This window comes from Ursus maritimus, unplaced genomic scaffold (assembly GCF_017311325.1).
Source record: "Ursus maritimus isolate PB19 unplaced genomic scaffold, ASM1731132v1 scaffold_20, whole genome shotgun sequence".
Lineage (NCBI taxonomy): Eukaryota > Metazoa > Chordata > Mammalia > Carnivora > Ursidae > Ursus > Ursus maritimus.
In genome coordinates this window covers 9,511,471-9,536,439 of record NW_024424453.1, presented here as the reverse complement: position 1 = coordinate 9,536,439, position 24,969 = coordinate 9,511,471, and the positions used below count along the sequence as shown (strand labels likewise).

At 36.0% G+C, this 24,969-nt stretch overlaps 1 protein-coding gene across 1 annotated transcript in view; it reads left to right on the top strand.

Annotated features, from left to right (window-relative positions):
• GMPS (guanine monophosphate synthase) overlaps positions 1–24,969 on the top strand; it is a 59,314-nt gene that overhangs the window by 21,228 nt on the left and 13,117 nt on the right. Inside the window, exons 4-11 of the mRNA XM_040636643.1 lie at positions 2,800–2,897; positions 6,548–6,651; positions 14,315–14,508; positions 14,774–14,939; positions 18,216–18,367; positions 18,852–19,025; positions 20,674–20,779; positions 23,733–23,848. Coding sequence (XP_040492577.1) covers positions 2,800–2,897; positions 6,548–6,651; positions 14,315–14,508; positions 14,774–14,939; positions 18,216–18,367; positions 18,852–19,025; positions 20,674–20,779; positions 23,733–23,848 — 1,110 coding nt within the window. The remainder of the gene's footprint in view (positions 1–2,799; positions 2,898–6,547; positions 6,652–14,314; positions 14,509–14,773; positions 14,940–18,215; positions 18,368–18,851; positions 19,026–20,673; positions 20,780–23,732; positions 23,849–24,969) is intronic.

Sequence of the window (24,969 nt, the reverse complement as noted above, 5' to 3'; positions counted from 1 at the left end):
GCTTTCTGGTAATTCTTTGCTTTAGAAGAAAAAAATCTGTCCTGCTCATTGCTCCTTTTTATCTTTATATCCCCTCACTCAGCATAAGAAATAGAATATTAGTAGAACTTTTGAATCTCTCTTTATACTTTTCTCCATTCATGTTGTTCTTTTTTCTTACTAGAAGCAGTACTTTCCCTGAATTTTGTTATTCATTCCCTTTCATTTCTTTACAGCTTTATACATAAGTTTATATCCCTAAGTAGTTAGTTTTGTCCATTGACCTTTATATAAATGAAATCCTGCATGTATTATTATGAGCTTTGGTTTAAGATTCATTCATGTTAATACATTTAAGTTAACTCGTTTTCACTGTTGAATTTATTGTTTAAATAGCACAGATTAATTATGTATTTCACTGTTAGTATTGCTGCTCTTTTTCCATTTTTTTTGCTATTACAGACAATACTGCCATGAGTATTTTTGTATTTGTCTTCTGGTGTTATACATACTCTGTCTTTTCTCTAGGGCAACCTTGAGTTAAAATGCTGAATCTTGGCTTCACTAGGTTATAATATTCCTCCAGTTTACATTACCACAACTGTATATAAAAATTCCTCGTGCTCCATATCCCTGTCAAGCCTTAACATTGTCAGATTTCTTTTTGTATTTGCCTATCTGAAGAGGTGTTAAATGGGATCACATTGTACTCTTAATGTTCATTTTCCTTATTATTGTAAGATTTGTATGTTTATTTACCAGTAACATCTGCTTTACTATAAAAGCATGTTTATGATTTTTGCCCATTTTTCTATACACTGTCTTATTGTGTTTATATATGCTGAATACTAATCGTTAGCCAATTATATATAGCAGATACCTTCTAGATTGTGATTTGTTTCTTCACTGTTGTAATTTCATTTGTTTTGTTCTTTGTTTTTGCTTTTGTTTTTTTTTTTCATTCTAAGAAACATCTTTATTATAAATGTTTGGTTTCTTTACACACTATCCCATGAGATTTTTGTCAGATTACTTTTATTAAAAGGGAATTTCCTTCCCATTCTCCCTCCCAAATTTAAACCTTATTGTAAAACTGACAAGCCATAGGAGCTGATCTAATTGGGATGGTGGATCTGGAGTACTACACGGATTTCTTTTGAGGCATTTAGGACATTGGGGTTATGAGGAATTCATACTGAAAACCATTTCCTTAAGTCAAAATAGAATATTTAAACAAAAATTTAACAAGAAGACAAATTGTTTCATTATACATAAAGTTATCCCTTCCTCCCACAAACACAAGCTTAGCTGGGTGTTCAACTCTTTGCATTTCAACCTTTAGTAGTATAGTTAAGAACCAAAAATACACCTGAAAGCCTTCTGAGCAGGTGAGATAGCTTTAAATTTTATTGCAAGCCCTTGGCTTTGTAAAAGCATTTAATTGAGATTTTGTGGACTTTTAAATTGTGTTGAATTCCAACAGTTTTAGTTATCTTGATCGTTCAGCTGTCTTCTAATTAAGAATGGCAAATTAAGGGAGGTAGAGGTGCGCAAGGTTCACGGAGTATATAGAAGAAAGCCCTTATTTTTCATTCAGCAACTTTTAATGACTGCTTTGGACCACATACTTTGTGAGGCCTCTGGGACTGCGAGGAGACCTGAAGACATGGGGGAGAGACCATGGTCTGTTTTGGCAATTACACTAGCTTGAATGGCTGGAGTTCAGAATGAGGGGGAAAAGAGAAGTGACTAGAGGCAGGGGGGACAGGTTAGACTGTAGCAGTGTTCCTAAACTGTGTGGTAGTTAATGTGCTGCAGAAAGTGTTTGATAACCTGGGCTTTTTGGTTGGGAAATACTGGGCTAAGTGGGTTAACATGTTTTTTTCCTGCTGCACTTAACTCAGTCTTTATTGCAGGAAGCTTTATTGTGTATGTCTTAAGAGGAGAATGTAGAGGGCAGCATTTGCTGTTGATTTTGAGGAATATTCCACTGTGCATTATAAGAATGAACACTTATTTAGCCTCTGCCTGCTTTTTGTTGGGAGTTGGGTTAACCTGTGTCCTGCATGGTTATGGCAGGTATCTTATGACACCTGCGTGGAACAGATAAACCGAGATGAGTTGTAGTGATTACATCAAGGCAGGATTAACGATTGTACAGATTTTGTGTGTATTTATTTGGTATTGGGGGGGCGTCGGGCAAATGTGAATGGTGAATAAGAAAATTGACACAAGGAGGGGCAGAATGAAGAGACCATTTGAAATAAGAGTCTGTAGGTTTATGGGATGTGTACAAATGAATTTAATTGAAAGACCAGGTTTTCTTGCTTATGCTGTCTCCACAACATAGCCTTCTTCAGGCTTTTAGACTGTTCCTTTGGGGCCAAAGGTTAAATCACTTGGAGAAATTTATACCTGCCTAGTTTTAATACCACAGCTCTTCCTATTGTCTGCTCTAGCTTTTTCTAAGCTCAGAGTACCTTTTAAAATGCTTTTAAATTAAACTCAGATGTAAGTATTAAGTATCTATTTTTAACAGATGAATTAAAGTACACTAAATGGAAAATCTGTCAGTGTTTAATAGAAATTAACCTCAGGTCAGATTTCTAATCTAGTTCTGTTTTGTAACGATTCCTCTTAATAACTGTATAATGACATATAATAGTACCAGGTTATCTACATTTGTCTAACTCTTTATTTTGGGGGTACAAACATAGATATCTTGAAAACAGGAATATAAATTATTAAATTATCATAATAAAATGATTGGCTAATTCTTTTTGATTCATATTAATGTCAATTTATTTTTTCTTTGAACAGATGATGAATAAGGTATTTGGAGGTACTGTGCACAAAAAAAGTGTTAGAGAAGATGGAGTCTTCAGTATTAGTGTGGACAACACATGCTCGTTGTTCAGGTATTACAGATATTTTTAGATGAATAAGAGTAGTAGCGTAACTGACTCAAAGCTGGGATTGTTATTTTTCAAAATTAGAGATTCTGTAATTCTTAGACAGATTAGGCCGTACTAGTGGCCAGAGGTGTAACCGTCCTATTTGTTTTCCATTTGAGTGTCAGGATGACAGAGGATGGTGGTGATGCTAAGTAGGTATAAGGAAAGCACTTATGACATAACTTAAAAGCACCTTTGTGGTCTTGGACCCCTGTTTGGGATTGCATACTGGGATGCCAATGTTTGTAGTTTTTCCTTTTTACTCTTTGGAGTATGATTCTAAACATTAGTGTGCCAGATGTGTTTTAAACTATCTTGCGTCTACCAAATGTGTTTGTATATCTCTTCCCTCATGTTTTTGCTGGGTGCTTAGCAAACAACCAATTTGTTGGACTCATTACTAAATATGTGTTGACGTTTCCCTCCTTCTCACTTTCTCTACGTCCAGCATAACTGTACCTAGTGTACTATCTTTTAATACAGTGAATGTATTAGTCGATTCTTTTTTTTTTTTAAGATTTTATTTATTTATTTGACAGAGATAGAGACAGCCAGCAAGAGAGGGAACACAAGCAGTGGGAGTGGGAGAGGAAGAAGCAGGCTCATAGTGGAGGAGCCTGATGTGGGGCTCGATCCCAGAATGCCGGGATCACGCCCTGAGCCGAAGGCAGACGCTTAACCGCTGTGCCACCCAGGCGCCCCGTATTAGTCGATTCTTATTCTAGGTAACAACAGATTAGGTGCTATAGCTCTGATCTATTTAAAAATTGGTGGATGAGCTATTCACTGTCTTCCTGGAACCATTTATCTTCTGCTTGACTTAAAAAAAAAATGGCTTCAGGGGTGCCTGGGTGGCGCAGTCGTTAAGCGTCTGCCTTCGGCTTAGGGTGTGATCCTGGAGTTCCGGGATCGAGCCCCACATCAGGCTTCTCCACTGGGAGCCTGCTTCTTCCTCTCCCACTCCCCCTGCTTGTGTTCCCTCTCTCGCTGGCTGTCTCTCTCTGTCAAATAAATAAATAAAATTAAAAAAAAAAAAAAGGCTTCATTTTCATTCAGTTTTCCAGAGGACCAGAAGCTTTCTTTTCTTGGGGTTTTCCATGTTTTGGGTAAAGCTTATTTTAGTAGACTATTGATAGGGTCACGCAGTTGCTTTTTTTTTTTTTTTTTTTAATTTTTAAATAATCTCTGTGCCCAATGTGGGGCTCAAACTCACAACTCCAGAATCAAGAGTTGCATGCTCTATTGTCTGAGCCAGCCAGGCTGACTTGCTTCATTTTGACTTAAATTTCATTTTTATTTTTTTGTTTTTTAAAAGATTTTAAGTAATCCTACATCCAGCATGGAGCTCAAACTTTAGAACCCTGAGATCAAGGGTTGCATGTTCTACTGACTGAGCCAGCCAGGTGCCCCTTAAATTTCATTTTTACTTACTTAATTAATTAAAGATTTTATTTATTTATTTGACAGAGACAGCCAGAGAGAGAGGGAACACAAGGAGGGGGAGTGGGAGAGGAAGAAGCAGGCTCTTAGCAGAGGAGCTTGACGTGGGGCTCTATCCCAGAACGCCGGGATCACGCCCTGAGCCGAAGGCAGACGCTTAACGACTGTGCCACCCAGGCGCCCCTCATTTTTACTTTAAAACTACATTTCTCCCTTACTGCATTAATCTATAAAATGCAAGCTGATATCAGTTAGTGAGCCACAGTTACCTTTTTTTTCGTGAACCCAAGAAATTTACTTTTATCTATTTATAATTGTAGTTGACACAATGTTACATTAGTTTCAGGTGTACAACATAGTGATTCCTGAAGTCTATCCATTATGCAGTTACTTTTTGTTACCATTTCTTTTAATTGTGCTAATTATTTTTAGTTACAGGTATGTTTCATTTATTAACATACTTGTGCGTAAATTGATTCCTAATGAATAGTTTTCTCCAAATTGGACAGATCAGAAATTTTAAAATCTAAGTTATAAACTTATCTGAAATGGAGATATCCCAGTTTATACACAAAACTGGCTGTGGCTGGCTCCTCTTTAATTTTGAGGAAGAGCAAAAATAAGTATATCTGTTCAAAGATTCTCGTTTTTCGAAGGAAGGTTAATAAAAAAAGCCGTAGTGGCTCAAAATAATCTTATGAGCTGAAGGTACTCATTACCAAAATGCATTTGAGATCCATTGCTTATTCCACTTCATAGTGGAGAGGTTTTGCTTACATTCATCTGTATCTAAAGTGACTAGTCCTGAGAACCATTTTAGGAATCACGGTAGTATGTGATACTGCAGAGGCTTTATATCTAAAGATCTGGTTAAAATTTAGTTTTTCTCTTTGTCTTCCTAGTTCTAAAAATCTGAAACTTATTCACAACCTACGTGAATCTTAAACAGTGATGACAACAGTAGTAAACCCAAAACATCCATTTGACTTTAATGTAGTTTATCTTCTTGCTTTATTTTTAATTTATTTTTTTTACTACTTAATATTTAATATTCAGCCCTCTGCCAGATTTTCTCATAATGTAAAACATATCTTTTTATAGTTGATTTGTTTGAATCAGGGTCGAGAGAAAGTCCACACATTGCATTTGATAAATGTTACTTAGATCTTCTTTAACCCATGCCTTCAACTTATTTGGCATGAGAAGTAGAAGTTCACATTGCTACTGGGTTGTCTTTGTTTCTAGGCCTTTTCAGTAAATATAGTCAGTCAATGTGTATTCTTTTAGAGAAAACAAAATCCATGTATACTCTTATTTCCATTTAAAGTGAAAGTTATAGGGTTTTATCTAACAACTTTGATTTTTGTATATCCTTACTCTGAGGCTGAAAACTTCAATTCCTAATTATTTAATATTTGTTTTAACCTATAATATGCGTGTGTTTACACTATAACTGCAAAATAACAACATCAGTATTAGTGCTATTACTTTCTGATATAAAACTACTGAATGTTTAGATCTCTGAAATGCCTTCTGTTCTTAAGATAAATCCTAATACAGATAAAATGTTGAAATTATTATTTTGTAGCTTCTTGAAATCAGTTTTTATGCATGTAGTTATACCACCGACTTTTAAATATATTTTTTTCAGTTTTCAGTTTTTACAGATTGCTTTTTTTGAGATTTAATACTCCTGTTGGATTTATTTATAATGCATAGAATGAATTTAAATTCTAGCAGTGTTGCACTGTTACATACTTTTTTCTGTTTTTTTTTTTTTTTTATTTACAGATATGGTGAGTTAGTATTTTAAAGGAAAAGAACAAACTTTAGTTATAAGATGAATAAGTTCTGGGGATCTAATGTTCAGGCATGGTGACTACAGTTAACAACACTGTATTGTATACTTAAAAGTTGCCAAGAGTAGATCTTAAATGTTCTCCCCATACACATAAAAAAGTGGTAACTATTTGATGTGTGATGTATGTGTTAAGTAACCTTATTGTGGTAATTATTTCATTATATAAAGTCATCATGTTGTACATCTTTAACTTACACAGTGTTACATGTCAATTATACCTCAGTAAAGCTGGAGAAAAATAAAGCAAAAGATCCCATTGACCATGTCTTTAATTAAATATTTCTGTGTTGTGTTTTATTTTTTGTATTTTTAGAGGCCTTCAGAAGGAAGAAATTGTTTTGCTTACCCATGGAGATAGTGTGGACAAAGTAGCTGATGGATTCAAGGTTGTGGCGCGTTCTGGGAACATTGTGGCAGGTGAAAATTTTAAACTTTTGCAGAATTCAGTTTAAAAAACTTATCTGAGGAGTCTAAGAATTTGTTTCTGTATGAGGTACTGTTTCTTATTTTTTATTTTTAAAAGATATTATAAATATAGGATCAACCATTAATTTATGAAGGAAATTTAATATTAGATTATTTAGAAATCACTTACTGGTTTGCTCTGAAATACTTTAAAAGATGTTCATTCTAATAGAAGTTCTCCAAATGTAAAACACTACTTTTACAGCTCAAGAAAAATTTGAAAATGGTCTAATTTTCTAGTGTGCTTTATTCATAATTGGGTTTTTAAATGCCTTTCTTAGGTATATGTAGGCATGTATCTTGGGCATCTGAAACACCTCAGGACATGTCTCTGAGGCAGGGTTGGCAAACTGTGACCTGTGGGTCAAATCTAGCCTATAGCCTGTTATGTTATTAAAGGGTTATAAAAAAATAAATAAATAAAGGGTTATAATAAAAGACAGGGATGTGTGCATGTGTTCCACAGAGCATAAAATTTTTACCGTTTAGCGCCTTGTAGAAATTTTGTCAATCCTTACTTTAAAGCCATTTTTATTCTCTTCTTTCTTGAGAAAGAGGAATTGATTTTCTGGCAGTTTGTGATTTTTTTTGACTTGCTTATTTGAATAGTTATTATGTAAATAATTACCAATAATCCTGGAAGTCAGTAAAAAGAAAAAAAAGTGGATTTATCAGTAAAGTTCTTTTTGTTTGAAATGCCACACCTAAACGGTAAGTTGAAAAAAAGATTTTTCATGGATAAACCGAATTGAATAATTTGCCTATAATTACTTAACATTAGAATAAGAATGATTCAGGATGGTTTTCATATTAAAATGTCTTTATTTAATAAAAGATTAACAGTGGTAGATGGTTTATGTATTTGTATTCATTCAACCAATATTTGTGTGACTACTTTGTGCCAGTGACAGTTCCAGGTGCCAAGGGTAAAGTAACGAACAAAGTGGACAAAAATCTCTGTTTTAACATTCTAGTTGGGGGGAGGGATGGGACAGCTAATATGCAAACAAAGAATATGTCAAGTGTCAGCATTTAAGTGCATTGACAAGAAATACAGGAAGAGAAGAGCATTGCAGAATATGTGTGATTAAGGTTGTTACTGTTTTATATAGGATATTCAGGGAAGGTATTCCTGTAAAATGATACTGAACATTAAGGAAGTAAGTGCTTACCCTTCTGGGTATTTGGGAGAAGAGGAAATAGCAGTACAAAGCTCCTGGGATGGGACCATGTTTGAGGAACAGCAAGGAAGACTACATGGTTGGAGCAGAGTAAGCATGGAGGAGAGTGGTAGTAGATGAGGTTAGAGAGATTGTCGAGGGGCCAGGACACAGGCCATTTGAGGCCACTGTGAAATTGTTGGCTTTACTCATGATCTAATTTCAGGATTACACTGGCTACAGTGAGGAGAAAAGAGAAAGGGTGAAATGTAGAAGTAGGGAGATCAGCTAGGAATCTACTTCAGCAATCAGGACAGGAGATAGTAGTGTAAGGAATAGTGTGGTAGAAGTGGAAGTGAGTGGTCAAGAGTGATTGTTTTCTCATATAGATCTGGTACATATTTTGTTAGATTTATACTTTAGTATTTTGTTTATTTGGGTGCTAATTGTTTTTAATTTCGAATCCCACTTGTTCATTGCTGGTACATAGAAAAGCAGTGAACTTTTGTGTATCAACCTTACATTCTACAATACTACTATAATCACATACTAGTCCTGGAGTTTTACTGTTTTTTTTTTTTTTTTCAGATTTTCTATATAGATGATCATGTCATCTGTGAACAAAGACAGTTTTATTTCTTCTTTCTCAGTGTATACCTTTTACTTCCTTTTCTTATTGCATCAGTTAGGACTTTTATATGGTGTTGAAAAGCATTGGGGAGAGGGAACATCCTTGCCTTGTTTCGGATCTTAGTGGAAAAGTTTTGAGTTTCTCTTAGGTATGATTTTAGCTGTAGGTTTTTAGAAGATATTCTTTATCAAGTTGAGGAAGTTCCCCTATATTCCTAGTTTACAGAGAGTTTTTATCATGAATGGGTGTTGGATTTTTTTCAGATGCCTTTTCTGCATCTATTGAATCAGATCACGTAATTTTTAAAATCGATAGAAGCCTATTGAAATTATCTGTTTCTTATGTGAGTTCTGGTAAGTTGTATCTTTCAAAGAGAAAGACACATTTCATCTGTGTTATAAAATTTGTGGACACAGAGTTATTCATGGTATTCCTTTATTATTTTAATGTCCATGGGACCTGTAGTGATGTCTCATCTTTCATTTCTGACATTAGTAATTTGTGTCCTCTCTCTTTTTCTTAGTTAACCTGGCTAGAGGCTTATCAATTTTATGAACTTTTCAAAGAGAACCAGCTTTTGGTTTTGTTGTTGTTGTTGTTGGTGGTGGTGGTGGTGGTTGCTTTTGATTTCCTGTTTTCAGTTTCATTGATTTCTGTTTAATTTTTATTATTTCTTTGCTTACTTTGAATATAATTTGCCCCTCTTTTCTCATTTCTTAAGGTGGAAGTTTAGGTGATTGAGTTTAAATCTCTCTCTCTTTTTTTAAAGATTTTATTTATTAATTTGACAGAGCAAGAGAGCACAAGCAGGGAGAACAGTAGAGGGAGAGGGAGAAGCAGGTTCCCTGCCGAGCAGAGGGCCCGATGTGGGGCTTGATCCCAGAACCCTGGGATCATGACCTGAGTGGAAGGCAGGTGCTTAACCATCTGAGCCACCTGGGCGCCCCATAAATCTTTTTTTTAAATATATGTATTCAGTGCTGAAAATTTCCCTCTAAGCACTGTCTTTGCTGTTCTTTGGTGTTCTGAGAGCAGTTTCCAGTGTGTGGGGAGAGTTGGGGAGGGTTTCCTACACCAACAAACAATTTTTATATACCAGTGTGGTATTTGAATGTGGTCACCTCAGTTCATTTCCATTCTGACACTGTGTACCCAGAGACAGCACCAGATTTCAAAGGTTGAGGGCTGTGTCCCACAAGACCACCCCCCCACCCCCCACACACACTTCAGACACCAGTTGCAAACCCAGGTTATCACTTGTGACTCTGACTGAAAAACTATAGATTGGAAGTTCCAGTGACCCCCTGTTTGGGTTTCGGACACCAGTCACAGGTGTCTTATTCTTATCAACTGGCTGTAAATCAGAGGTTCCCACGACCTCTTGCTCAGTTCAATTAATTTTCTAGAATGGCTCACAGAACTCCGAGAAACATTTTACCACTAGATCCCTGGTTTATTATAGAAGGATGTAACTCAGGAACAGCCAGATGGAAGAGATGTATAGGGCAGAGAATGGGGAAGTGACGTGGAGCTTCCATGCCCTCTCCAGGTGCACCACTCTCCCCGAAACTCCACATATTCACTAATCTGACTAATGACTAATCCAAACGTCATCCCTTGGGTTTTTATGGAGGCTTCATTATATAGGTATGATTGATTAAATCATTGCTTCCTGGTAATTGATTCATCCTCCAGCCCCTCTCCCCTCCCTGGAGTCCAGGAGGTTGGGACTGAAAGTTCCAAGCCTCTAATCACATGGTTGTCTCCCCTGGCATCCAGCCCCCATCCTTAGGTGCTTTCAGAACGTCACCTTATTAATATGAGAGATACCTTTAAGCTCGCCTCTCTTAAGAAATTCTAAAGGTTTTGGGATCTGTGAGCCAGGAACTGTGAATGATGTTCTTTTCTTTATGTAGACTAAAGTTTCTCATCTTTCATCATTTTCCTTCTCCCTGAAGAAATTTTTTTATAATTTCTTGCAAGGCAGGTGTGCTTGCAACAAATAGCTTCAATATTTGCTTGTCTAAGAAAGTCTTTATTTTTCTTCACTTTTGAAGGATAATTTCTCAGGGTACAGAATTCTAGGTTGGTAGTTTTTTTTTTTCTCTCAACCTTTTTTTAATTTAATTTTTTAGCTTCATTAAGATTAACTGATAACATTGTAAGGTATTTAAAGTATACAGTGTGCTGATTTGATATAGGTACACATAATGAAAAGATTCCCCCGTGGAGTTAATTGACACATCCATCACCTCACATATTTGCCTTTTTCGTGTGTGAGAACATTTAAGCTCTGTTCTCTGAGCAAATCTAGATTACCTAGTACAGTGTTAGTGTTATCAGTTATAATCACCGTATTATTAGTTAGATCCTCAGACTTTATTCATCTTACAACTGAAAGTTTGTACCCTTTTACCACCTCTTCTTATTTCCCACAGCCAGGCACTGGTGATCACTTTCCCATTCTCTGTTTCTGAGTCCAACTTTTCATTTATTTTTTTTAAGATTGCACATATAAGCAGTACCATACAGTATTTGTCTTTGGCTTATTTCATTTAGCCTTATACCCTCTAAGTTCATCTATGTTGTTGCAAATGACAGGATTTCCTTCTTTTTAAAAGATGAATAATATTCCATTTTGTGTGTATATATTATGTGTGTGTTCATCTACATATGTATTTTCTTTATCCATTCGTCCATTGATATATACACGTAGCTTATTTCCATGTCACGGCTATTGTGAGTGATGCTGCAGTGAACATACAGACATCTATGTGAGATAATGGTTTCATATCCTTTGATGTATACCTAGAAGTAGAATTGCTGGATCATATGGTAATTCTGGTTTTAATTTTTTGTGGGACTTCTATACTGTTTTCCATAGTACTATACCAGTTTATATATATCCCACCAACAATTTACGAGGGATTCCTTTTCTCTCCCTCTTTGCCAGCATTTATCATGGCAGCTAATAGACATCCTAACGGCCGTGAGAGGATGTCATTGTGGATGTGATTTGCATTTACTGATGATTAGTGATATTGAGCATATTTATCTACCTGTTGGCCATTTGTAGTCTTTCAAAAGTCTTCTTTTGTAGGTCTATTCAAGTCTTTTGCCCATTTTTAAATTGGGCTGTGTTTTGTTTTTTATTAAGTTTTATGAGTTCCTTATTTATTTTGGATATTAACCTTTTATTGGATATATGGCTTGCAAATATTTTTTTCCGTTCCATAAGTCGCCTTTTCATTTTGTTGATGGTTTCCTTTGCTATACAGAAGCTTTTTATTTTGATATAGTCCCACTTATTTTTGTTTTTTTGGCTTTGCTTTTGGTGTCAAATCCAAAAATCATTGCCAAGACCAGTGTCAAGGAGCTTTTCCCCTGTGATTTCTTCTAGGAGTTTTGTGATTTCAGGTTTTATGTTCAAGTCTTTAATCAATTTTGAGTTGATTTTTGTATATGTATATGGTAGGGATCCAGTTTCATTCTTTTGTATGTGGCTGTCTGGTTTTCTAAGCACCATTATTGAAGAGACTACCCTTTCTTCATTATATGTTCTTGGCTTCTTGGTTGTAAATGGATCATATATACATGGATTTATTTCTGGGCTCTTGATTCTGTTTCTTTGGTTTGTGTGCCTGTATTTATGCCAATACCATACAGTTTTGATTACTATGGTTTTAAAATGTAGTTTGAAATCAGGACATGTGATGCCTCTTTTTTTCCTCAAGATTGCTGTGGCTCTTGGAGGTCTTTTGTGGTTTGATACACATTTTAGGATTCCTTTTTTCTATTTCTACAAAAAAGCCATTGGAATTTTGATAGAGATTAAATTGAATCTGTATATTGCTTTGGGTAGAACAGACTTTTTTTTTTTAAAGATTTTATTTATTTGTCAGGGGGAGAGAGGAGCACAAGCAGGGGGAGTGGCAGACAGAGGGAGAAGGAGAAGTAGACTCCCTGCTGAGCAGGGAGCCCATGTGGGACTTGATCCCAGGACCCTAGGGTCATGACCTGAGCTGAAGGCAGACGCTTAACCGACTGAGCCACGCAGGCGCCCCTAGAATGGACATTTTAACAATCTTCTTCTAATATATGAACGTAGGATATTTCTTCATTTATTTGTGCCTTCAGTTTCTTTCATCATTATCTTAGAGTATACAGATCTTTCACCACCTTGGTTAAGTTTGTTCCTAAATATTTTATTCTTTTGATACTATTATAAATGGGAATGTTTTCTTAATTTCTCTGATAGTTTAACTTATAGAAACATTTAACTTACAGAAACACAACTGACTTTGTTATGTTGATTTTCTATTCCACCACCTTACTGAAATTGTTTATTTGTTTTAAATTTTTTTGGTGGAATCTAGATTTATTTGAGATCTTTCTTTTCTCTCTCTTTTTTTTTGATGTAGTTATTAATTGCCCTTAACTTCCCTCTTAGAATTGTTTCTGCTGCATCCCGTAAGTTTTGGTTGTTATGTTTCAATTTTTATTTGTCTTGGGTTTTTTTTTTTCCTCTTTTGATTTATCCTTTGACCCATTCCTTTGTCAGGAGCATGTCTTTATAGTATCCGTGTATTTGTGAATTTTCTTGTTTTGTTCTTGTAATTTCTAGTCTCTTACCATTGTGGTTGGAAAAGATGTTTGATAGGATTTTAATCTTAAATGAGATTGGATTCTGATGTGTTTTGAAATTCAGGAGACACAAAGGAGTTGCTGTCGGAGTGCATTTGGAGGGGGAAAAAGGGTATAACTGAGTTTTAACTCCCATGTTTTTGGTCCAACCATCCAGAAAGTTGGAAGTTTCTGTTTACCTGAAAGGAAAGAATGCAGTCATGCAAGTTTGTAGATTAAATTCAAGATGCCTTATTAAACATAGAAAAAAAGGTATGAGTAGGCAGTTGTATGTAGGAGTCTAGACTGTAGAGTAGAAAATTGGGCTGGAGGTATAAATTTGGGGGTGTACCATCATATGGGTAGGATCTAAAGTTATGAGAGTTGTAGGTCACTCAATATATAGAGAAGAGATTTACGGGTTGAGTACTGGGCAATTTTCATGTATAGAGATGGATAAGATGAGGAAGAACCAACGAAGGTTAAGAAGGAACAGACAGTGAAATAAGTGAACCGAGAGAGTGGTGTCCTAGAACCCAAGTAAAGAAAATGTGAGGTTCCTTGGTGTAGTAGAATGAGTATAAATTTGGGAGCCTGCTAGGCCTGATTTAACTACTTAACCAGCTGTAAATTTCTTGCTATCTCAGAGCCATAAACAGAAGTAATGCGTGCACAGGTAAAACATCTAGCCTAACATCTTTTGCTTGGTAAATAATCCATAATTTGTCAGAAACACATTAGTCAAATCCACGAAGTTACATTTGTGATTAATAGTATCTAAAAAAGGATTACATAGAATATTCTGATAGGCCTAGTACGTGAGGTTTTTCTAATACATAAAATTGATAGCTGCGTATTGCATTTGAAACCATGTAGGACTGAGAGCCAAAATTGAGTTATCATTGTATTAAATAGACAAAGTAATCTGGGTGGAGAAGTGAAAGTACTATGAGGTAATCTCTGTAGGACTTACTTCACTGTCCTATATAGTTTACTAATTGCTACCTAAAGACCTTTAAAGAAAAAGCGTGGCAATGTAATTTTTGTTTTACGCTTTTTTTTCCCCTGTAGCTAAAAGTGCACTAAGTTGCATCAGTTTTTTACATTTATAGAGAAAGAAGTTGTGAGGAATTACTGTGGGTACTTAGTTGAGTCTTCCACATGAAAACATTTTTAACTTGTGATTATTTTTTCTATAAAGGTATAGCAAATGAATCTAAAAAATTATATGGAGCACAGTTCCACCCTGAAGTTGGCCTTACAGAAAATGGGAAAGTAATCCTGAAGAATTTCCTCTATGACATAGCTGGGTGCAGTGGGACCTTCACTGTGCAGAACAGAGAACTTGAGTGCATTCGAGAGATCAAAGAGAGAGTAGGCACATCGAAAGTTTTGGTAAGAAATTTACATCTGAAAGTCTACAAATTTATGTCAATAATGTTAGAACTCAGAGCTGGCTTCATCACCATAGCCCTCAAGTGTTGACTGGGTGATCGGATGTTTTGTGAGTTGCAGTGTTTCAGAGTGCTTTTTCAGTGACCATATTTACTTGTGATTAAAAAGTGTTTTTAAAGGTAATGATTTAAGCTGATAGTTTTTATTTTATTTATATTTTGTTTATTGTACTCAACTTGATTTTTCTTTTAATTTCACCTCGTAGGTTTTACTCAGCGGTGGAGTAGACTCAACAGTTTGTACAGCTTTGCTGAATCGTGCTTTGAGCCAAGATCAAGTCATTGCTGTGCACATTGATAATGGCTTTATGAGAAAACGAGAAAGCCAGTCTGTAGAAGAGGCCCTCAAAAAGCTTGGAATTCAGGTCAAAGGTATTGAAGAGCTCTCAGAAAAGTCTATATGTGAGGGCTTATTTAACAAATCAGATCTCTAGCCTTATGGTTTGAGTGAGCTCATTGTCTTAACCTAGTACATGTTTCTAGGGGCACCTGGGTGCCCCAGTCAGTTGAGTGTCCTACTCTTGATTTTGGCCCAGGTCATGATGTTGGGCATGGGAATGAGCCTTGCCTCCTGTTTGGCACTCAGTGGGGAGTCTGCTTGAGATTCTCTCTCTCTCTCTCTCTCTCCCTGCCCGCCCCCCCCTCCACTCCGCCCCCCTGCTCTTGTGTGCGCTCACACAGGCGCACACTCTCTTTTTAAAATAAATCTTAAAAAAATTTAAAAAAATAAAAAAACAAGTACAGGTTTCCCAATAAACTTATAATTATGTTTTTTACTTTTACATTATAATTATCTGGTTCAAGAGGGGTCCCAGTATAAATTTTAAAACTGAAATCAGTAGAAATTCCCAAAAATCAAATCAGTAAAATTCCATCTGTCCTTCTGTTCTCTTCTACTCATTTACTCTTTTTGAGTTATCTTTCCCCATCCGTAATATTATTTATGTATGAGAATTTCCAAGTCTTCTACAACAGGTATGGATGTACAGATTATTTTACAAACTGAAACGCTTATACAGAGAAGAGAGGTGAAGAGTCTATAGTCACTTTTTTTCCCCTAGTTTTATTGAGAAATAATTGACATACATCACTGTGTAAGTTTAAGGCTACAGTATGATTATTAGATTTTGCATATATTTTGAAAGGATTATCACGGTAGTCTCAGTTAACATCCACCTTCTCATATAGGGACAATAAAAAGGAAAGAAAAATTTATGATGTGAACTCAGGATTCACTCTTAACTCTTCTATATATCAACCAGCAGTATTAGCTATAATCGTCATGTTGTACAATATCGCGCTCGTACTTATTTATCTTGTAACTGGAAGTTTGTGCTTTCTAACCACCTTCTTCCAATTTCCCTTCTCCTCACCCTCCAGCTCTGATAATAGGTCTGATTTCTTTTTCTATGAGTTTGATTTTTTAGATTCTACGTATAAGTGAGATCATACAGTATTTGTCTTTCTCTGCCTGACTTATTTCACTTGACATAAGGCGTTTAAGGTCCATGCATGTTGTCACAAATGGTAGGTTTCCTTGTTTTTTATAGATGAATAATTTTCCATTGTGTGTGTGTGTGTATATATATATCACACCTTTATTCATACGTTGATGGATACTCAGGTTGTTTCCATATCTTAGCTATTGCAAATAATGCTACTATGAATATGGGAGTGCAGGTATCTTTTTGTGTGTTTTCATTTCCTTTGGGTATATCTCTGGAAGTGGGATTGCTGGATCACATGGTAGTTTTATTTTTAATTTTTTGAAGATCCTCCAAAAATTCTTTTTTTTAAAGGATATTATTTATTTATTTTAGAGAGAGTGAGTGTGAGCAGGGGATGGAGTGGCGGGGAGACACAGAGGGAGAGAGAGAATCTCAAGCAAACTCCACGCTGAGCATGGAGCCCAATGCGGGGCTCTATCTCACTACACTGAGATCATGACCTGAGCTGAAGTCTGGCTGGACATTTGACTGAGGCCCCCAGAAGCTACCAAAACTCGTCTGTAGTGGCTGTACCAATTTACAATTCTACCAACATTGCACATGGCTTCCCTTTTCTCCACATCCTCGCAAGCATTTATTATCTCTTGTCTTTTTGGTGATGGCCATTCTAACAAGCGTGAGGTGGTATCTCACTGTGGTTTTAATTTGCATTTCCCTAATAAGTAGTGATACTGAGTATCATTCTATGCACTTTTGGCTTTTTGTATATCTTCTTTGGAGAAATGTCTATTCAGGCCCTCTGTCCTTTTTTGATTGGGTTATTTGTGTTTTTGCTGTTGAGCTGTATAAGTTCTTTATATATTTTGGATATTAATCCCTTATCAGATATGTCCTTTGCAATATCTTCTCCCAGTCGGTTGCCTTTTCATTTTGTTGAGAGGTTCCTTTGTTGTGCAAAAGGTTTTTATTTTGATGTAGTCCCAATAGTTTATTTTTGCTTTCCTTTCCCTTGTCTGAGGAGATATATCTAGTAAAATGTTGCTAAGGGGAGGAAACTAACAAAAGCAGGACTTGTGGGGAGGCTCAAGATTTGGAAACATTGGCTTCCCTGTGGGGTGTGGTTCTCTGCGTGAGCCTACAACAGATTGGTTGAAAATCTGAGAAAGAGATTCTTTTCCTTAACACAGGAATAAATTGCTCCTATCCCTCCTTATCGGAAGACGGATTTATTCTCTAGAGAGGCTACATAAAAGAAACTTTGGATTTGGGCATATCAGTACCAGGCATAGTTGGGGGTAGAAATAAGATTCTACATTAGAAACAGTAGGAGTAAGCAAAAATCTGTATACTGAATGGTGACTCTCTCTCCCTGCCACTTCTGGTGTTTTGTTATCAGAATGCTGATTGGAGGTATCTTTTCTGGGGTAATTGACCAGTTTAAGAGAAAGAGCTACAAATTCACTGATGTCCCCCAGTGAATTAGCCTGCTATGTTTCAGTGAGGTTCACGAGTTGTTCAGCCTTACTACCAAGTAGAGATCTTAGTAAGTTTTTAATTACCTTGCTCTTTAAAAATAAAAGGATAGCCAGTGATTGCTAAGTGTTTGTTGATAAACATCAGTTTTTCAGTGTGCAACTCTCAGGATTTTGATCTCTGTATATGAACTGCTTTCAGTTCCCTTGGGCTATCCTTCTTCCTTTGGCTTTTGCTTGCTGTTCTGGTGGGGCACTGAATACAGGAAAGCAACCGGAATAATGTATGATATCATGGCCTTAGATTATTAAACGCCACAGGATTCTCAAAAAAACAAAATTTAGTGAGTTCCTGTGTCTGGACTCTGTTAATCGTGGTTTTATTGGTAGTTCTGTAATATGTAGCCAAGGTAAGGGTGATCAGAAGATCCACCTAGGTTTTCTTTCTGTAGTTTGACCCATCATTTATGTTTTTTCAAATCTTCTATTAGTTTTAAAATGTGCTTCTCGGGGCGCAGGAGTGGCGCAGTCGTTAAGCGTCTGCCTTCGGCTCAGGGCGTGATCCCGGCGTTATGGGATCGAGCCCCACATCAGGCTCCTCCGCTGAGCCTGCTTCTTCCTCTCCCACTCCCCCTGCTTGTGTTCCCTCTCTCGCTGGCTGTCTCTATCTCTGTCAAATAAATAAATAAAATCTTTAAAAAAAAATGTGCTTCTCTTCTCTTCTTCAGTGATAAATGCTGCTCATTCTTTCTACAACGGAACAACAACTTTACCAATATCAGATGAAGATAGAACTCCACGAAAAAGAATTAGCAAAACATTAAATATGACAACAAGTCCTGAAGAGAAAAGAAAAATTATTGGGGATACTTTTGTTAAGGTACCTTTTTAAAAAATATCCACAGTGTGTACTGTTTTTGATGTGAATTTCAATATTTGGTTTTCCTTGTCCTTGTATCAAATAATCAAATCTGCTGACTAATTTTGATTTTTTTTTTTTTGGTTAAGAATTTTAGTGTATGTTACTATTACACTGACTGGTTTTTAAAAAAACATGTATACTACGTTGCCAGGCTTTTATTTTAAGTAGTTAAGACTAGGTATTTCAGTTGTTATTAGACTTTTTAGTTGTTTGAGTATTTCCGTGGCTAGTTTTCAGGCTCTTGAATGTTTGCCTATCTTTTTGAATCTTTCTAAAGCATATGTTCTTAAAAGAGTTTACTTTGGGGGTTGGTATGGATTTTATCTCTTGGTCAATATTGCAAAAGGATTCTGAGAAATCTTGTTGAAAGTATAAAAAAAAGACTGCTATCTTTTTAAAAGATTAATCTCTTAAAAGGCTGTTTTACTCCTCTTGGTTATAGATTGCCAATGAAGTAATTGGAGAAATGAACCTGAAACCAGAGGAGGTTTTCCTTGCCCAAGGTACTTTACGGCCTGATTTAATTGAAAGTGCATCCCTTGTTGCAAGTGGCAAAGCTGAACTCATCAAAACCCATCACAATGACACAGAGCTTATCAGAAAGTTGAGAGAAGAGGTAAAAGCTTATGAGAACTTCTCCATAAAGCCTTTCTCCCTCCCCCCCAACCATTTTTAAATGTATAGCTAATGTTAAGTGTATTTGCATTGTTGTGAGACAGATCTCCATAACTTATTCATCTTGTAAAACTGAAACTTTATATCCCTTGAACAACAGCTGCTCTCTTCTCCTTCTTCCCAACCACCATTCTACTTTCTGTCTCCATGAATTTGACTACTTTAGATATCCTATAAAAGTGGAATCATTTGTCTTTTTGTGACTGGCTTATTTCATTTAGCATAGGTCCTCAAGGTTCATCCATGTTGTAACATGTGACAGGATTTCCTTCCTTCTTAAGGCTAAATAATGATTCATTGTATGTATAGACACCTTTTGTTTATCCATTTATCTATCAATGGACATTTGGGTTGCTTCTACTTTTTGGCTATTGTGACTTGTGCTGCTATGAACATGAGTTGGCAAATATCTCTTGGAGACCCTGCTTTCAGTTTTTTGTTTTGTTTTGTTTTTTTGTTATATATAAGAAGCAGTATTGCTGGATCATACGGTAGGTTTTTTTGTTTTGTTTTGTTTTGTTTTTGTAAGATTTTAAGTAATCTCTACATTCACCATGAGGCTTGAATTTACAATGCCAAGATTAAGAGTTGCATGCTCTACTGACTGAGTCACCCAGGCACCCCATGGTAGTTCTATTTTTAATTTTTAAAAGGGACTTCTTAACGTTTCCATAGCAGTTATACCATATTTTAATCCACCAACAGTGTTCCACACCTTGTCAACAATTGTTATTTTTCTCTCTCTCTCTCTCTTTTTTTGTAATTCACACTCATTAAGATGGCTACTGTCTGTCATAGGCATCTTAGTGGATGTGAAGTGGTATCTCATTGTGATTTTTTTTTTTAAGATTTTATTTATTTATTTGACAGAGCAAGAGAGTACAAGCAGGTGGAACAGCAGAGGGAGAGGGAGAAGCAGGCTCCCTGCTGGGTAGGGAGCCCGATGTGAGGCTTGATCCCAGGGCTCTGGGATCATGACCTGAGCCGAGGGCAGATGCTTAAGCATCTGAGCCACCCAGGTGCCCCTCTCATTGTGACTTTGATTCGCATTTCCTTAATAACTAATGATGTTGAGCATCTTTTCATGTGCTTATTGGCCATTTGTATATCTTCTTAGAAATACCTATTCAGATCTTTTACACACTTTTGATTGGTTTATTTGTCTTTTTATTACTGAATTGTAAGTCTTCTTTATACACTGTATAGGCCTTTTATCAAATAGGAGTAGGTTGTCTTTTCACTTAATGATATCACTTGGAGAGCTTTAATTTTGAAACACTAGTATGATGTTTTCTAATTGCTTTCCATTCTAATGAGAATTAGATCAGAGATGGTGGGTAGGACTGCTCTGATTTATTTATATTTGAAAGGTTTATGTTTAAAATGTGTTTCAAAGTATGAAGATCAGTAAAATATTCATCTAATTCCTTATGAACACATGGGAGAAAATACTTTAAGATATGAAATTTTAAAAAATGTCTTTCACCTTAGATTTAAAAATCAAAAGGAAAGGCCAATAATATGTTACTCTTTATTTTCCATGTCATTTTCATTACTAATTGGTATTAATTGGCTTTTTCCATCTGTAGGGAAAAGTAATAGAACCTCTGAAAGATTTTCATAAGGATGAAGTAAGAATTTTAGGCAGAGAACTTGGACTTCCGGAGGAGTTAGTTTCCAGGCATCCATTTCCAGGTAAAAAAAAAAAAAAAGAATTGCTCGATTTGTCATTAGACTTTCATGTTGAAGAAAAATCACTTCAGACAATTTTGAAATAAATTTTTATCTCAGGGAATATGTAACTTTAGAGAAAGGAAAGGGTGGGTGGGGAACAAAATTCTTCTTAATATCTATTGTATGTACTTCATTTTCTTACATAATTATTTTCCATTGTATTTATATTTAAATATTACAATACTCCAGTGAGTCTGACCTATAATGTTGCCAACAGATGAGAAGAACAAGGCATAGAGTTATTTTAATAATATTGCCACACAATTTTTTTTTTTTAAGATTTTATTTATTTTAGAGCGAGCATGAAGTCCAGCAGGGGAATAGGCAGAGAGGTAGGGAGAGAGAATCTTTTTTTTTTTTTTTTTTTAAAGATTTTATTTATTTGTTCAACAGAGAGAGACAGCCAGCGAGAGAGGGAACACAAGCAGGGGAGTGGGAGAGGAAGAAGCAGGCTCCCAGCGGAGGAGCCTGATGTGAGGCTCGATCCCAGAACGCCGGGATCACGCCCTGAGCCAAAGGCAGACGCTTAACTGCTGTGCCACCCAGGCGCCCCAGGGAGAGAGAATCTTAAGCAGGCTCCGCACCCAGTGTGGAGCCTGACATGGGGCTTGATCTGACAACCCTGAGATCACGACCTGAGCTGAAATCAGGAGTCAGATGCTTATTAACAGAGTGAGCAACCCAGGTGTCCCACATTGCAATACAATTCTTAGTGTTAGAGCAGCAATTTATATGTTCTTTCTGCTATACCATGATGCCTTCCATGGAAGGCCAGGTTAAAATGTGGTTCTCTGAAATCCTAATCCTATGGTTGACTTATCTGAATGGATGAATTACTTCTTTGCATAGGGCTGTATGTAACTAATTCATGAACAAATAAAAAATACTCAGTTTAAATAGTTCTTTGCTGCTGTCATACAGAAAAATAACTAATTAGAGGTGGTATTTATTTAAAGTTAGAACTGAGAGTCTTAAACTATTTTTGTTATAAGTTCTTGAGGTTGGGTAAGTCTTGTACCTCAGTTTCTGGCTCTTTATAATAGTCATTAGGTGATGAGTTGAGAGAATGGTGTAATTAAGCATAGTAAAAGTTAACAATTCTTAAGTACTAGTATGTGCTAGGCATTCTGAATATTTTACACATACTGTCTTATTTGATCCTCACAATAAAACTACCATTATTCTGCTTTATAGTTGAGGATATTTTGAGGACAGAGCCCAATTCGCCAAAAAGTAATGCAGGTTAGGTTTGGAGCTGGGATTCTAGCCCTGATAGTCTCACTTCAGAGCTTGTACTCTTAAATATCTTATTGGTCCTATAAGCAGTGTTACAAAGGTATATTCGTGTGGTGATCAGAGTTGTTTGTATCAATAAACTTCAAATCTGGGAATTCAAGATGTTCAGTCTCTAACCTGTGTGTTGGCAAAGGATTGTGTGTGAATGTAATGGAGCGAGCCAAGTGGTCTGTGTCCTTGGTCATCATTGCACTAGAGTCACTTGGCTTTTAAAAGTATATTTATATATTGGATTTTATTTATTATGTAAGATTTCTTTGGTAAAAAACATTTTGGTGCTTTTAAAGAAATAAGGCATACTACTTACCTCAAATAAGCTGTTTATTCTACAGATAAAGAATGAAACTGAGGAATTAATGAAACATGGCTAAGGTTTTGTCTATAACCAGATATCTCACAGGATACCTTTTCTGTTATAGTAAAGAAGCAGAATCCACTTTTTTTAGATCCATGCATACCTTATGTTTTCATCCTTTTAAGTATTTGGTGAAATAGAAATACCAGTTCACATTTTTGGAATTAAACACTCTGTTGTACCTTTTTTTTTTTTTTTTAAACAGCATATTCTTCTTCCTAAAATTAGATTGGTAGTTGACCTGGGTGATGAATAATAAGGTGGTTCATTACACTGTCCTCTTTACTTTTCTATATATTTAAAAATTCCTTTAATAAGTTTAAAAAAGATGGGCATGTATATTTTGAATTAATATTTATTGGAGAATTTTGTGACATTTAATACATGGACGATCAAAAATAGGAGATAGAAATCATTGATGTAAAGAGAACTGAAGCATTCAGGGCGCCTGGGTGGCACAGCGGTGAAGCGTCTGCCTTCGGCTCAGGGCGTGATCCCGGCGTTATGGGATCGAGCCCCACATAAGGCTCCTCCGCTATGAGCCTGCTTCTTTGTCTCCCACTCCCCCTGCTTGTGTTCCCTCTCTCGCTGGCTGTCTCTATCTCTGTCAAATAAATAAATAAAATCTTTAAAAAAAAAAAAAGAACTAAAGCATTCTAAAAAATGATGAGTTGGATGGGAAACTAATAGTTACATTTGAAATAAAACACTTAAAAAAAACTTAAAGTGAAGGGGCTCGGTTGGGCCTCCCACTCTTTTTTTTTTTTAAAGATTTTATTTATTTATTTGACAGAGATAGAGACAGCCAGCGAGAGAGGGAACACAAGCAGGGGGAGTGGGAGAGGAAGAAGCAGGCTCCTAGCGGAGGAGCCTGATGTGGAGCTCGATCCCATAGTGCCGGGATCACGCCCTGAGCCGAAGGCAGACGCCCAACGAGTGTGCCACCCAGGCGCCTCGGGCCTCCCACTCTTGATTTCATCTCGGGATCGTTGGATTGGCTCCCCAGTTGGGCGCCATTCTTGGCAGGGAGTCTGCTTGGTGTTCTCTCCCTCTACCCTTCCCTCTCTCTCAAATAGATGAATGCATCTTAAAAAAAACACCAAACTTATAATGGTTATATGTCAATTATGTCTCAGTAAAACTGGAAAAAACTTAAAATGGCCAATGGATTTTAATTTTTGGAAGGATTTTATATTTGGAAACTGATATTTTTATATTAAATATAAAATTTATATTAAATACAGTGGTTATTGTTCTCTTTAGGTCCTGGCCTGGCAATCAGAGTAATATGTGCTGAAGAACCTTATATTTGTAAGGACTTCCCTGAAACCAACAATATTTTGAAAATAGTAGCTGATTTTTCTGCAAGTGTTAAGAAGGTAATAATTCCCTTTGAATTTGTATATTATAGGAGTTTTAAATAGACACAGCTCATCAGTATAAGGAATTGAATGGATTCTTGTAGTACTGTAGTATTTACAATGAATGTGTTAGAGTTTCATTTTTTGAGAATTCAGGGTAATTTAACATGTTAAATGACTGTAAAGAAAATATTCTACAGAGACTTGTAAATGTAGACTTATCTTTTTAACCTTACAACAGATAAGATACCTTGAATCCCTGGAACTGCTAGATGTGAAGGGGTCTGAAAAACTTCAAGCTAAGAATTTAAAGTGGACCTGGTTGGTAGTGCTTCCAAGTGTCAGGCTTAGCAGTGTTAATTCTTGAGTGTCTTAAGACCTTAAAAGATCCCCACATATAGAGTTTCAATAAATATATATGAACTTAAAAAATTACAAAATTTATATAGAAGTAAGGTAACTTGAATGAGAGCTAGCAGAAAAAACTGGCAGAACAAGACCCTCAAACACTTCAGATACCGGAGTTAGTATAAAGTACATAGAATTAAAAGAAGCAGTTGATAATTAGAATAAGGTATATAGTAAAAGACTATCAAAATAACTTGGGCAGCTTTGAAAAAATTAAGTTCTAGTAATGAAAATAACTGAAATTGAAAACAGCTAAAGAAAGAAGTAATGAACTCAAGGAGAGATGTTAAGAAATTTTCCAGAAATCAGAACAAAGCATCAAAGAAAAAATATATAGAGACGAGGTTAAAATAGAATGAAAAGGTCAATTTTAACGTATGTCCAGGAGGAGATAATAGATAAAAATATTTGAATTCGTCCACACTGGTGAAGACACCATGCCTCAGATACAGGAAATGTTAACACATCTGATTTAGGATAATGGAAAAATAAATGACACCTAGTAGGCATACCTACCAAAACTGCAGACTGCCAAAGACAAAACAGCTACAGAAGAAAGATTGTTTATCCAGGAAAGACTATTATACTGAAAGCACAGTAAAAACAAGAAGATTACATGAGAAAATAATTGTGAATAGTGAGCAGATGACCTGTCTTCTAAGAACTAGGGCAAATGACATTTTTAGATAAACAGAATTGACTACCAACAGTCAAATACTTAAGGAACTAAA